Here is a 15831-nt window from a genome sequence, read left to right as displayed (position 1 = left end):
GACACAAATCATCGGTGAATTGAGGTGAAGTGAGCATGGGGATTTAGGAATCTTTTAATGCAAGGTTAATTTTAGGTAAATATTTTTTTTATCTACTGTGAGGTAAAACCAGGTCATGCTTATTTTTTCTATCTATCTGAGCAGCTTTGGGCATGTGATAATTTTATGTCCTTGGATATCTAGGAATGTTTTAAATGGGATACATTTGCCTGGATCCTAAACATTGATCAAATGACTGCCAATAAAGATAATCGCAGGAAAGCCGATCTCTGCATTTACACTGAAGAAAGGAACAGAGAGACCTGGTGGTGGGAAGCAGGTTTCTTGATTGTGTGACTGTTTTCACACAAAGTTAGGAGCTGTAATCCATAAATCCCAGTTGTCTAGGGGAAATTGTGCCCAATAAATGATCAACTAGTTCTGAACTGTGGGAGATAAACCCCAAAATTTGTAACAGAAGGGGCTAAGCTACAAAGAGAAATCTACAGCAAGAAACAATCGCTTTATTCACAAAGCAATAATTCCAACATGCCTGCATCGTGGCCTCATCTTCCAGTACAGACTCCCTGACCTTGTGAAGTGAGGCCGACTCGTTACTGAATGATTCCATGGCTTGCAGCATTTCAAAGGGAGAACTTGGCTGTGGTGTCACACCTGACTTTTGTCAATGAGAGGCAGGGAGACAAAGCCTGAGGAATTCCCCCTTAGGGACCTCCACTGACTGAAGCCAGAATCTTGATTATGCCACAGAAGAGCATACCAGGAAGAGTCAGACCCAAGAAGCACTCAGTTTGGATAGTGACGTCAAGGCATGCTGCACGCCTTAGACTTTAGCATTGTTGACCTCTATTTTTCAAAGAAAGGGACCTTAAGTGTCATAAGTATGATTCTGTGGCCAGAAAAATTACATTGCTAAAAGATGCTATTTACCGCCATGTCAAAGACTAAATAAAATTTAAAATCAGATCAGGCTTTAAAAGTAAGCTTTTCAATAGCATATGCACTTGTTGGTTTATCTCCTTTTTGTCTGATGTGTTGGGGGCCACCATTCCAGCATGCTAGGGACAAAGGCAGATGAATCTCTGTGAGGTGTCAAGCCGAAGCTTTGACAGGTCCAGCCTGGTCAAATGAGAGAATTTCCTTTTGTAAATGAAAGGTTAAGGGTGTTTGTGAGGTTCATTGTTCAATTTTCAGGGTGAGAATGGCATGCTACTGTTCAACTCAAAGGCCACATGAATTTGGCCCTAAACACACCCGGTCCTCTTGAATATTCTGGTGTGACAGATCACTCAGAAAAAGGATTATTGTCTTTGTACAAAATCCATATAGATATTTGATTTTTTTCATATTTGTTGAAGTTCTTGACTATAAGCCAAAGAGAAATACAGATTAGGTTCTGGGCTGAGGGTCCTGCCCCTTCACCGGTCCCCTTAATCTTCTCTGTTTCTGCATCATTCTTCAACATGACTGCCCCCAGCCATGTTGGCCTCCTTGCTGTTTCTCTGATATATGTCACCTCAGGCCTTTGCAGCTGCAGATAAGCCTTTCACCTTCTGTCAGACGTCACCTCACCGTCACCTTTGTCAGGCTTTTGCTTTAATGCTCTGCTTAAAGTGAGGCCTTCCCTGACCAATCCATGTAGAATGATAGCCCCAGCTCTGCCATCCCTGATTCTCTGTTTCTCTTGTTTTCTCCATACCGTGTATTACTATTCCAGACATTTTATTCCTTTGTTTTATTTTTTTTGTGTCTTTCTGACACCACAAGAAAGTAAGCCCATAAAACAAGACTTATTTCTTTTTGATTTGCTTTAGTTTCCTGTTATTGACTGTCAAGGCAAAGTCTTGGACATGCCAGCCAAGGGTTTTATTTGTTTTTGACCTATTTTTTACTATATCCCCAGTAGTCCAATGAATATCAGACAAAGGAGTGTTCAGAAATTGTTGAACAAATATATCATGATGGCACGCACACACACACACACACACACACACACACACACACACACACACACACACAATCTCCGCAATTCAGGAGCTGAAGTCAGGAATGTCAGGAGTTTGACGTCAGCCTGAGTGATAATGCCAGTCTGAGGCCTCTTTTAGTTACAGAGATAGACACTGTTTGAAAAAATAAAAAAACAAGAGTTGAATAAACTAACAATATACATTGCATGCATGTTTGTATACACACAGAATACCCAGAGGTTAACACACCTCTTGCAGAATCTTGGATTTAAGGGCAAGAAATTCCGCTCCAACAGTGAATCACTAAGACACCGAGTTTTCCAACTCCATTTTCTCCCAAAGATAAAACCTGTTTTGTTACTATAACCATTGCATGTATATTCTTACTTTCCTGGAGTTCCCCTCCCCACGATTTCCCTGGTTGCTGAGTTGGAAATATGTATAATTCATACCAAGCGATTAAGAGTGACATCTGACCCTTGGTTTATTTTGTTTTGTGTTGCGAACAAGGTCTTGCTTTATATTCCAGGCTGGCTCAAACTTGCAATGTAGCACAGGCTGACTTGGTACTTCTGATCAAAGTGCCGAGTTGAAATGCTGAGTGTGCTGACATGTGTCAGCACAGCTACCCATGAAGAAGGTTTGTACTGCAAGGTCTGGGGATGTGCCAGCTGTCCACATCAGCACGTCAGTGTTATCAGACACTGGTCTGCCTGTACATGCATGATACCTGGTATCTTCATGGGCTTTCCGTCTAGTCAGAGGAACTTGCTATGAGATGAAAAGTCACAAAAAGGAAGTTGTGTCTTTTGTGCAGTGTTTCTGAACAAGATGTCCATGAGTAAACTGAAAGAATTGTTGTTAGGTTACAATGCAGAAATATTGTTGCATTCCTACTTTGATAATCCCTGCTGGGAAAGCATCCTGTACAGATCTATACTCTCGGAGCCCCTTATTGTATCTTTAGTGAATTTTCTTCTTTTCTTGAAATTTTATTATTCAGATTATAAATATTTCCTAATCACTTAGTTTGGAAAAACTACAAATGATGAAAACAGGTCACCCTCTGTTACTTCTGTCTACAGGAAACCGGCAAATACAAACAGTGTGCCAACGCCACCAATCGGGAAATGTGCAACTGCTCAGAGAAACATAAGCTTTCCGATTTTCTTGATGTCTCAGATTGCAAAGAAAAGGTAAGATAATTTGTAATTACCTGATGATGGCGTGGTTTCCTATTCCCATGATTGGAAAGGTGCCTTTTAGTTAGACATGAAAACTCAGACATGGGGGTTGGAGGCATAGCTGAGTGGGTAAGAGTACTTGGTGCTTTTGCTGAGGACCCAGGTTCAATTTTCTAGAACGCAAGGCAGCTCCCAACCTTCTATAACTCCAGTTCTTGAAGATCTGATGCACTCTTCTGGCTTCCACAGGCACTGTATGGATACAACTTAAAGACAAACACGCAGGCAAAAACCTCTATACATTAAAACATATCTTTAAAACAATAATAATAATCAAATCTCACATGTGGAAATAATGCCTATTATGACTTAGAACTAAATATGACATAGCTAAAAGGATTGGACTTTTGTACCTACAGGAATTAAGCAGACTTAACCCCGAGTAAAACAAATACCTACCCTGACTTCTCCATTGCATGCAATGCATATAAAAATACATATGTAGACACACATGTCTGTGTGACAACGATGTATAACTAATGAAGCACAATACCACATAATGGTGAAATCTGGTGCATCACAAAGTTTTGCAGCTAGTATGTCCATGTTCTTGGGCATAAAGTTTAAAGTCTTTGTAATCCAGAGTTCAGTCCAGCAGTAGTCACAAATAAAGACAATATAAGAGATCTGCGCTGCTAACTCAAGAGGACAGAGTGCTTCCTACCCACGCATGGAAACAACAGTTAAGATCCCTAGCACCTATAGAAAACTGAATCCATTTGTTGACTCACCTGTGATGCTAGCACTTGAAAGACTAAAGTAGGTGATCTCCAGGCTAGACCGTTAGCTAGATGAGCCAAAGTCGTAAGCTCTGGGGTCAGCAAGAGACCCCACCTCAGCAATTAAAGCAGCAAGTGATCAAGGAGGAAACACAAAGGACATATGCTCCTTCATACCCTCGAATGCACAGAATTTGCACACTTACATGAACAAACACCCACACATGAGCAAATATGCAAAAAAGGCAGTATAATTGGTTAGTTAAGCAAATAAGTTCTGGGGCCTGAGAGATGGTTCAGTAGATAAAAGCACTCAATATAAAAGGAAAAGGACAGGCGTTTTAATACCCACCTTCATGTAATTGCTGGGCATGGCTACATGTCTCTGCAACCCCAGTGTTCGGGCATTAGAGATACGTGGATCCAGTGAGCTCACTGATTATTTTTTTTAATTTATTTTACACGCTGACTGCAGTTCCCTCCACCCCCTGCTATCAAAGTCTTTCCCATCCACTCCTCTATGATTCAGGAAGGGCAGACCTTGCTTGAAAGTCAGCAAAGCATGGCACATCAAGTTGAGGTAGGACCAAGCTTCTCCCCCTGTATTAACCCTGGGCAAGGTAATCCAGGACGGGGAACAGGTTCCTAAATGCTAGCTAAATGTCAGGGACAGGTTCTGATCTCACTGCTAGGAGCCTTACAAACAGACCAAGCTATACAACTGTCACACAGAGGCAGAGGGTCTAGGTTGGTCCTATGCAGGATCCCTAACTGTTGGTCCAGAGTCCATGAGCTCCCAGGATCTTGGGTTACCTGTCGCTATGCATTCCCCTGTCATGACCTTGACCCCTCCTGTATTCTACAGTCCCTTCTCCCTTTTTTCAGTAGGACTCCTGGAGCTCATTCTAGTGCTTGGCTGTGAATCTGTTGATGGAGGCTGCTTGTTTGTTTCCCGGCCACCCAGACCTGAAATAATCACACAGAAACTATATTAATTGCAATACTGTTTGACCAATAGCTTAAACATATCTCTAGCTAGCTCTTACATCTAAAATCAACCCATTTCGGTTATTTTATATTTTACCACGAGGGTCATGGTTTACCAGTACTAACGCGCAGGTGTCTTTCTCCTCTAGTGGCTGGCTGACTCTGCCTACTCTTTCCTCCTCTTACTGCTTGGAATTCCTGCCTTGCCCTAGTCTGCACTGCAATAGACCCAAAGCAGAGTCTTTATTAACCAGTGGTATTCACAGCATACAGAGAGGAATCCACATCACCTCCCTTTTTCTGTCTAAAGAAAAGGAAGGTTTTAACTTTAACATAGCAAGATTACATATAACAAAACAGTTATCATCAAGAAAGAATTATAGTTACAATATTTATATCTACTTTATCTTTTATCATAACTAAAGAATATTATAACTATAACTATCTATTCTTCTACTTCGTCAAAGACCCCAGAAGGACATAATATTACCTAAGTTAACAGTAAGTACATTGTAAGCAACTTCCAAAACTCTAGAATTGACAGAGACATCTTGCTGCCTGAACAGTCACCCCAAGTTCTTCTGTATCATTGGGGTACCCAGCTTCAGCCTACAGGCCTATAGTATCTGGCAGACTTTTCCATGAAGCAAGAATTTTAAAGACAATTAATTCCACCTATATTGGAAGTTTGTCAGTCACTTTCCTCTGTGTCCTGCAGATTGTCTGGCAGACTCTTTTTGAAGCAGGAACCCTGAAGGACCATCTCACCTTTAGGCAAGATCAGCAGTTATTTTTCTGTGAGTCCTGCATGTCTAGTTTATATAGCATAACATCAAGTAGTCCAGGAAAGAGCAGTCTCTTGCCCAAATGGCTAGCAAACTCTATAAGGCTTCTATTCAATGCCCATCTTCCTCTTGAAATAATTGGTGCTTCCAGGAGCAGATGTGTCTCCTTGTCATGAAAAGTTCTAAGTTTTTCAAACATTTAAATGCCATATTCTGTTAAGTCTTTGAAAGGATTGAAGAATACATATCTAATTGAAATATATCTCTAAATATCTAGAAAGGCTAACTAACATGACTACAAGCTTAATTTTAGATGTTCATGGAGACCTTTTAGGGGGTCTTGTCCCATTGAACCATATTAGTCTGGAAGGAATCCACAGGATCTCACTTCTGTAGAAACAAAAGCAGAACCTCTTTTCCAAAGCAACATATCCTTAGACCCAAATTTTGAAGTCAAGATACTTCTAAAATACATATGTTGGTTTAGCTTAGCATTCCCCAGAATCAAATATATCTCTATAGTCAAAAAATTCAAAGAAAACATGATAATATACATAATCTGGATTCTATGTAATATTCCATCTTTATATGGCTCATTTTTCTTACTCTATTACTTTTTCTATAAGTATAATATTTATTTTTATTATCTTCTTTAATCTATGACTGTCTGTACTCTGTCTTTTTAAGTCTTTTATTTTTAAAAACTATTTAATTTTATAGCTCTTTTTCTTCTCTCTCCCAAGCCTATGTATATTTTTGTGTCTCGTTTAGGGGTCTTTTATGTCTGAATCTGTCCTATTTTGTATCTATAATCCTTTTCTGACAAGGAGACCTTCTTAAAATGTGAAGGATGGATAAGGAAAATGTACATTTACACAATGGAGTACTACACAACAGAAAAAAACTATATCTTGAATTTTGCAGGCAAATGAATGGAGCTAGAAAACATCATTTTGAGTGAGGTAATCTAGACACAGAAAGACAATTATCACATATACTCACTCATAAGTGGTTTTTTAAGCATAAAGCAAAGAAAACCAGCCCCAAAATCACAATCCCAGAGAACCTAGACAACAATGAGCACCCTAAGAGAGACATACATGTAGGATCTAATCTACCTGGGGAGTAGAAAAAGACAAGATCTTCTGGGTAAATTGGGAGCATGAGGACCTTGGGAGAGGGTTAAAGGGGAGGGGAGAGACAGGGTGGGAATCAGAGAAAAAATGTAGAGCTAAATAAAAATCAATAAAAGAAATGTGAAATGGTGTACCTAGTATTAAGGCTGCTTTGCCTTTTGAATTCACCCAGCCCAACGTGACAGAGGTCTGTTCAGCACCAGCACTGCGAGCCATGCTCACAGCCCCATTTCCAGGCACACAGTGGGTCTATGTTGCCATTAAGCAAGTTGTAGCACTCTGCTAACTAATCCCATTTAAGTGCTCAGCCTCCTGAAAAAGTCAGGGCTGTTCATTCAACTAGCACAAACCAGGAATCTGCCATTTTGAACCATGCAATTTTTTTTTTTTTGCCACTAATGCTGAATTAGGAAGACCTCTCTTAAAGGAGCCATGGTACCCCTGCTTGCTGCCAGCAAACATAGCCCTTCTTGAAAAAAAATATGACTACCAAGAAGCTGTGCTTGTCTCCCATTTTTGTGTATCTAGAAATCCTCTCTCTTTTTTAAAAAATCATTTTTAGGTCTTATGTGGATTCATGTTCCAGATGGTGGGTGCCATTCTGTTGATGGTGGCCACTTGTTTGTTCTCCGGCCACCCAGGCCCAAAATAATCACACAGAAACTATATTAATTACAATACTATTTGGCCAATAGCTTAAGCTTATTTCTAGCTAGCTCTTACACCTTAAATTAACCATTTCTATTATTCTGTGCATCACCACAAGATCATGGCATAGCAGTAAGGTCCCAGAGAGCTCCCACAAGAGGCTTTCTCCCTCGGTGGTAACATGGCATCTCTGTGACTCCACCTACTCTTTCCTTCTCTATATGCTTGGAATTCCCGCCTTTCCCTGTTCTATGCTGCAATAGACTGAAAACAGATTCTTTATTAACCAGTGGTATTCACAGCATACAGAGGGGAAACCTACATCATGGATCTCTACATCTGCTTCCATTAGTTACCAGATAAAGGCTCTCTGATGACAATTAGGGACTTACCAGTCTGATTACAGTAGATGGCCAGTTCAGGCACCCTATTCACTATTGCTAGGAATCTTATCTTGGATCATCCTTGCGGATTCTTTGGAGTTTACCTGGCACCAGGTTTCTCCCTAACCCTGAAATGTGCCCCTCATCAAGACATCTCTTTCTTTACTCCCCTTCTCTGTCCCGCTCCCAAACAACCTCCCACACCCAGCCCACTCAACTAAGCTCCCATCCTCCTATCCCCTCAACCCTGCTCCAGTTTACCCTGGAGATCTCTTCTATTTTCCCTTACTAGGGAAATCCATTTGTCCCTCTTTAGTGCCTACTTGTTATCTAGACACTCTGAGGCTGTGGATTGCAGGTTAGTTATCCTATATTTCACTCCTAATATTCACTTATGAGTGAGTGTTTTTCTAGGTCTGGATTTTCTCATTCAGAGTAACTTTCTAGTTCCATTGATTTGCCTGCAAATTTCATGAGGCCATTGGGGTTTTTTGTTCTTTTGTTTTGTTTTGAAGCTGAGTAGTACTCCATTGTGTAAATGTGCCACATTTGTAAAAAAAGAATAGGACTCTGTATGTTTTATTTGGGAGTTCTGTGGTAGGTTCACCCCCAAAAGCCGAAAGAGTAAAATAACCAACAACAAACATTCTGAGAAAAAAAATGTCCTATTTATAGTATCTGAAGATAGAGAGGGGTGGAAGAATGGAAGAAGGAAGGAAAGAATCCTAACAATGGGGTAAAGGACCTCTTAATTAAATTTTTTTTAAGACAGTGACGAAAGAAACTGAAGGAGGCACTAGAGAATGGAAGAGCCTCCCATGCTCATGAACCGATGCAGTTAACACAGTGAAATGGCCGTCTCACCCAAAGCAATCTACACATTCAATGCAATCCCCATCAGAATTCCAGTGCCATTCTTTACAGGAGCAGGAAAACTGTCCCCAAATCCACAGGGAAGGTCAAACACTCTTGACTAGACAAAGGCATCTTAAGCAGAGTGGTGATGGAGAGATTACAATGCCTGATCTCAATTTATGGTAAAGTCAGTACTGCGGAGATGGTTCATAGGATGGGGGTCTGTTGCATTTGTCACCAGGTCAGTCTCTGGGATCCATATGGTAGAAGGAAAGAGTTTACTTCTCCAAGTGGTCCTCTGGCCTTCACGTGCACTCTGTGACACAGGACACACACACACACACACACAAGCAAACACACAAAATAAATAAGAATAAAATACCAATAAGTTAGTCTAACTTAATCTTTTTAAGACTGCCATGTGGCCCAGCTGTACCACTCATGGATATACACCCAAAGAACTCAGTCGCTATATAGCCAGAGATGCATGCACATGCATGCTTATTACTGCAGTACTCGCAATAACTAAGAAGGGAATCCATAAATGTAATCGGCACATAAATAAACAATATGCTGTACAAGTGGATTTTTCAGCCACAAGGAAGCATTAAATCATGGCATTCGCAGGAAGATGGATAGTACTGGAGATCATTATGTTAAGTGAGATAAATCATGATCAGAAGAGAAGTGCTATGTTTTCCCCATACAAAGACTCTACACTTAATTGGAGGAGTAGAAAGTAGAAAATGGACCGCACCAGAGGAAAAAGAGATCTTAAGTGGGTGCACAGATAAGAGAATTTATGTGACATAAAAACAGAAGGGAGGTCTATATGGGGAAAAGTGGACCAGCAAGAGGAATGCAAAAAAACCAAAACAAATCAAGACTATATATCACTTTGTATACTAACCCTAAACATTGTTTCTAAATCTTCTGAATCTCATTACCATGTTTGCCTGTGGAATTTGTATGAATTTTGTTGTGGTAGACTGTTTTCATGTCTGAAAGGCAGAGACCGAAAAAGCACTCCACTTGGAGTAGCCAAGGTTCTGTGAAAACGTCGTTCATTTCTCGACCGGGAATGGTAGCATTGAACTTTCCACACTGACGTGCATTCGTGGAATTTGCATTTTAGGTTCGCCGTTTCAAGTTTCCAGTCACACACTTGCCGGTTGTTTTGGAAATTCGTGATGAAAAAAAAAAATTCCTTGCGGGACCTCCGTATCTGGTCACCATGACCGAACTGAATAGGAGGCAAAACTGGCAACTGAGTATGTGTTCTGTCTTCTGTCTGTATCTTACAAGCCCTTCTATTGTTGCTGTTTTGTTTAATGAGTGCATTGCAAAGATTTGAATCGTTGGCTTGTTCACATGTACCTCTGTCATGTCCTTTTATGTTCTCATCACTTCCAGTAACCTGGATGCAATGGTATACGGCCAGTATTTTTTAGATTTGAACTGCAGGACTGGAGAGATTGCTCAGTGGTTAAAAGAGTATACTGCTCTCTCAGAGGACCCGTGTCAACTAGTTCATATAACTGTAAACTCGAGCCTCAGGGGGCCCTATGACTGTGTGTCTGCAGGGGCCTGGATATACCCCCATGCAAACATAATTACAAATAAATCTTTAACATATACTATCGCATGGAAACGCATCTGAGAGTCTTGTTGTAGATTAGTAGCAAAAATTAAGTTTGTGCTGTGTACCAGTTGAGTATCTTTACTCTTTACTATGAGAGCAGCTACCTAAATGTGCTAGGTGTTGCCGGATATTCTAAAGATACATATCTAATTATCCAAGGTAGTTTTGTTAAGGTTTATTTAGTTGAATGTGGTAGTATACAGTGGTAATCCCAGTACCTGCTAGGTAGAGGCAGGAGTTTAAGGTCAGTTTTACTTCTATAGTGAGATGGGGCCAGCCTGGGCTATGTGACATTGTCCCAAAAAGAAGGAAGAAAGAAAAGAAAGAGAGTGGGGATTTTATGGTAAAAGAGCCCCAAAGAGACAAATATATTTTACAGTACAAAAGGAAATTTTCTTAAATTCAGTTTTACCTCGAAGATACAACTTTCACTTGCATATTTTGTGTTTATTTATGTGTAAACATTTTCAGGTAATAGATAGATAATGGATAGATAGATAGATAGATAGATAGATAGATAGACAGACAGACAGACAGACAGACAGACAGACAGACAGACAGATAAGGGCTGGAGCTGGAATTCAGTGGTTGAATGTTTGAAGCCTTAGGTTCAATCCCCAAGGATGCCCCACAATAAGACAGGAAGATGACAATAGACCTATGGCTGAAGACAAAACTTTGATTAGTCGTCCCTCCGTCACTATGTTTGCAGACAACTGGTAGGCAGTGAGTCTAACTCTCACACATTTATTCTTTTATTCTTTTTCGATTTAATGTTTTATTTCTTTTTCCCAGTCTGATCACAGATTCCTCTCATTACCTCCTCTCTTCCCAGTCCCTCCCCAAAACCTCCCCTCTTGCTCCCACCATCCATTCTCTCTGCTTTCTTATTCAGAAAGGTTACCCTGCCAAATTGAATGCCTTTTTGAAGTGAAAAGTCCAGGAAAGAAAGTAAAGCTCCCATTTTCCATGATTAATATTCACAGTTTCTGTGGTATCCTGGTGGCTCTTACCAGGTTTGGAGAATTGACTTTGGAATATGGAAGCATTTTATAAGCCGACTCTTTTTTTTAATATTTATTTATTAAGTATACAATATTCTGTCTGTGTGTATGCCTGCAGGCCAGAAGAGGGCACCAGACCCCATTACAGATGGTTGTGAGCCACCATGTGGTTGCTGGGAATTGAACTCAGGACCTTCGGAAGAGCAGGCAATGCTCTTAACCTCTGAGCCATTTCTCCAGCCCCCATAAGCCGACTCTTTTTTTTTTTCTTTTTTCTTTTTTTGGTTTTTCGAGACAGGGTTTCTTAAGCCGACTCTTAAACCCTTAAGTTAACATGGTGAGAGCTTTCCCAATAGAAGGAGCTTAGGAGACAACCAGGGCGTGAATTACTATTTTAGCTCCTCTCACCATTGCGCGACTAAGCTTTAACACCTATATCATATATATATATATATATCATAAGCTTTAACACCTATATCATATATATATATATATCATAAGCTTTAACACCTATATCATATATATATATATATATCATAAGCTTTAACACCTATATCATATATATATATATATATCATAAGCTTTAACACCTATATCATATATATATATATATATATCATAAGCTTTAACACCTATATCATATATATATATATATATCATAAGCTTTAACACCTATATCATATATATATATATATATCATAAGCTTTAACACCTATATCATATATATATATATATATCATAAGCTTTAACACCTATATCATATATATATATATATCATAAGCTTTAACACCTATATCATATATATATATATATATCATAAGCTTTAACACCTATATCATATATATATATATATATCATAAGCTTTAACACCTATATCATATATATATATATATATCATAAGCTTTAACACCTATATCATATATATATATATATATCATAAGCTTTAACACCTATATCATATATATATATATATATCATAAGCTTTAACACCTATATCATATATATATATATATCATAAGCTTTAACACCTATATCATATATATATATATATATATCATAAGCTTTAACACCTATATCATATATATATATATATATCATAAGCTTTAACACCTATATCATATATATATATATATATCATAAGCTTTAACACCTATATCATATATATATATATATATCATAAGCTTTAACACCTATATCATATATATATATATATCATAAGCTTTAACACCTATATCATATATATATATATATATCATAAGCTTTAACACCTATATCATATATATATATATATATCATAAGCTTTAACACCTATATCATATATATATATATATATCATAAGCTTTAACACCTATATCATATATATATATATATCATAAGCTTTAACACCTATATCATATATATATATATATATCATAAGCTTTAACACCTATATCAGCTCACTTGTTTAGAAAAAAATGACAAGATGTGTGGGAAGAGCTGCTTCCTTCTCCTGCAGAACCCATAGGGATCCCATTGTGCAACTCTACTGCTCTTTTGGGAAAATCATTTGCCTTCCACTATGAAAACTGCAAACCATGATGTGCCAGGATTGGTTTCTCATGGGTCAGAGTCTAGAAAGAACTCAAACTGCAGCAAGGTTGTCAGACACTCTCTCCTTGAGGAGGACATTGGGGCAATGTGAGGCAGTTAGTCTACTTCCCCGTGAAGAGAAGTGAGAATGTAGTTTGGTTTTAGAGTGTTTCTCTGGTGTGGACTCTTCAGTCCACAAGTATATGATATTTTTAAAAAATAAATACAGGGCAGGGCGGTAGTAGCACATGTCTTTAATCCCAGCACTTGGGAGGCAGAGGCAGGTGGATCTCTGTGAGTTTGCGGCCAGCCTGGTCTACAAGAGCTAGTTCTGGGACAGGCTCCAAGCCTCAGAGAAACCCTGTCTCGAAAAACCAAAACAAACAAACAAACAAACAAATAAGTAAATAAAGGCAATTCTCCCTGGATCCCGTAGCCATGCTCGGGTGTGTCTTATTTGCTGTAGCTTTTTGAGATGTCCATACCCATGCTCAGAGGTATATATTTTGCCTTCTTCAGAGTGTCTCTTTTCCTCTCTTAGCCCTTCTGCTTAAGCCTATATTAAAGTGTCTTTCATAAAACCCAACTCTAAAGGTATTTACAAAGTCAACATAACTAAGAGCCTTAGTTAACTTAGTAACATCACACAATAGAATCTTTCATTGTATCCTACTGTATATAACAACTTTTGGGCAAAATATGGAAATGTAAGTTTGCTTTAAATGTATTTCATATATTTCAGAGCACAACATACCACAAAATGTTAAGAAAATGAAAGATTACTTAGAGCCATTGCTTAAGACTCCAGTATATAACCCTTTAGGGCTCAACCTAAGTATAAAGGTGAGTTGACATCATTTTTCTTTTTACCAAGCAGAGCTTAGAATAAAGCGTGTGTGCCAAAGTAAGATTTAAAGCCTTCAGGTTGGTGAATGGTGGGAAGAGCAGCTTTAAAGTATATAGAAAATGTTTCTTTTTTCTTTATTCCCTGGTTGTCTTATTTCTAAAAGAATCTGAATGTTAGACAGGACATTAATTTTTTATTTTCTCAGAGATAGGCCAGACCAGTTGACTAAAGGGAAGCAGAAAAGTCATTTCCTGAAGTTAGGGTCATAGGGATCCATAAAGCCCAGGTCAGCGTGGAAAACAGCAAGAGTGTAGAGGTGCTGGGAAAACCACGGCTAGGAAGGCCAATTCAAAGTGCTCATGAAAGCCAACATGTTTTATATTTTAGTTTCATTCTGAAAATGAAAATGTATCATTGAGTTCCTGCTTTAATTCCTCTTCATTTTATATGTGATGTTCACGTCAGAAGCCATGGCCCTCCTTGTGAATGGCGTCTCCGAAAGTGGCGCCCACAGATATTTTTGTCTAAAGGAACACACACATCGATACTGAGCTTCTGTGTTTGTTCCACAGGGCTCTGAGCTGTTTCACTTCAAGCTGTCTGTGGTCCCCGGGGTCACCTTTTGTCAGTTAGTAGAAGAATTTCAGGTATAGTAAATGCCTAAAGTATGAAATAAGATAATGACTAGGAAATGACGCAACTCTTCTCAGTCCAAGTTATGGATAAAGATCAAAACATGGACAGAATTTGTGTGCCGGATAGAGCTTGGACAGGGTATGGGTGGAGAGGATGTTAAATGTCCACAGGATTCTTGGTGGAATTTTCCTGTGTGGTTAATTGTGGGGATCATACAGTGTCCAGTGTTTTCAATTACTACAATCAGAAAATATAACCATTTTACTTTTTCTTTTCAGATTTATGTTGACGAAGTTCCATTGCCTTTTCCAGGACATATACTCATTGCTGTTGCAGTATCCGTAGCGATAGGGGGATTAGTTTTTATAGCATTTATATTCCAACTGCATAACATCCACCCACTGAGAGCATTCCGCAGATATGTCAGAGGAAATACTGCAAACTCATCAAATATAAGTATCAACTCATAAGTGAACAAATGATAATCATCAATTGTCTATATTTCCTAGTTTTGTTGACCATGTCCACAAAATACATTTATATTTTTAAAATTCATGTTAGATGCAATGTTATAAATTATTATACTATTGTAATTCTAATTACTGTTGCTCAACGGTTCTACAGCCCATTTTCTAATTTTCATTACATAAAAAATTATTTTAGCACCTACATGAGTTTTGTCTTTGTTCCTTTTTAAAGATTGTTTTGGAAAATATTAAATGATCGCCACTTCTCTGTGGAATGGATGTTGCGCATTATTTAGCCTTATGATCTAGAGCACATTTTGTAGGACCAGGTTCTAGATAGAATACTGGTACCATAAGGGCGCCATTACACCATGGGCTCAGGCATGGAGAGGCTAACCAGCGTTTTCAGAGCCTTGTAGGAAATAAAAAAGAAGTCATTTAGGTTTTATAGAGAATGCCAAACCAGTCTGTGATACTCAAAAGAGAGGACAATGATTCCATCATAGAATACAGCAATCGAGCCAGGTGTTGGTTTCAAACATGCAGCATACAGTACTCCGAAGGATTTGTCTCTATGAGCTTTCGGTGAACTTGTTCCCAGGATCCAGAAAGTGATGGCTACACTCAGGTATCAGACCTGGCACGCATGGGGGAAATTTGTGAGGGAGGACAGTGCTGTGGGTTCATTTGTGCATGGAGGGGGAACAGAGAGGACTGTAAGCTTAAGATCGGGGCATTTCCTTGTTTTATAGTCACCCTTACTACAGAAAGTAGGATTATCACGAGTGAGAAGAGATCTCAGAGCCCCGGGAGTCATGGGCACTAACTAAGCAGAAAAGCTTAGCGGATCTTGGGGCTGGAGTGATGGCCCGGTGGTTTAGAGCACCTGTTGCTCTTGCAGAGGGCATGGGTTGAATTTCAGCACCCTTGTAGTAGCTGCCA

At 39.0% G+C, this 15831-nt stretch overlaps 1 protein-coding gene across 1 annotated transcript in view; it reads left to right on the top strand.

The window, feature by feature from the left end:
- Catsperb (cation channel sperm associated auxiliary subunit beta) overlaps positions 1 to 14892 on the top strand; it is a 161950-nt gene extending 147058 nt beyond the window's left edge. The window contains exons 25-29 of the mRNA XM_042055403.1: positions 3053 to 3163; positions 9860 to 9995; positions 13682 to 13782; positions 14359 to 14433; positions 14701 to 14892. Coding sequence (XP_041911337.1) covers positions 3053 to 3163; positions 9860 to 9995; positions 13682 to 13782; positions 14359 to 14433; positions 14701 to 14892 — 615 coding nt within the window. The remainder of the gene's footprint in view (positions 1 to 3052; positions 3164 to 9859; positions 9996 to 13681; positions 13783 to 14358; positions 14434 to 14700) is intronic.
- The last annotated feature ends 939 nt before the right edge of the window (positions 14893 to 15831 follow it).

The sequence above is a fragment of the Arvicola amphibius genome, chromosome 7 (genome assembly GCF_903992535.2).
Source record: "Arvicola amphibius chromosome 7, mArvAmp1.2, whole genome shotgun sequence".
Lineage (NCBI taxonomy): Eukaryota > Metazoa > Chordata > Mammalia > Rodentia > Cricetidae > Arvicola > Arvicola amphibius.
This window is presented reverse-complemented; position numbering and strand designations above follow the sequence as displayed.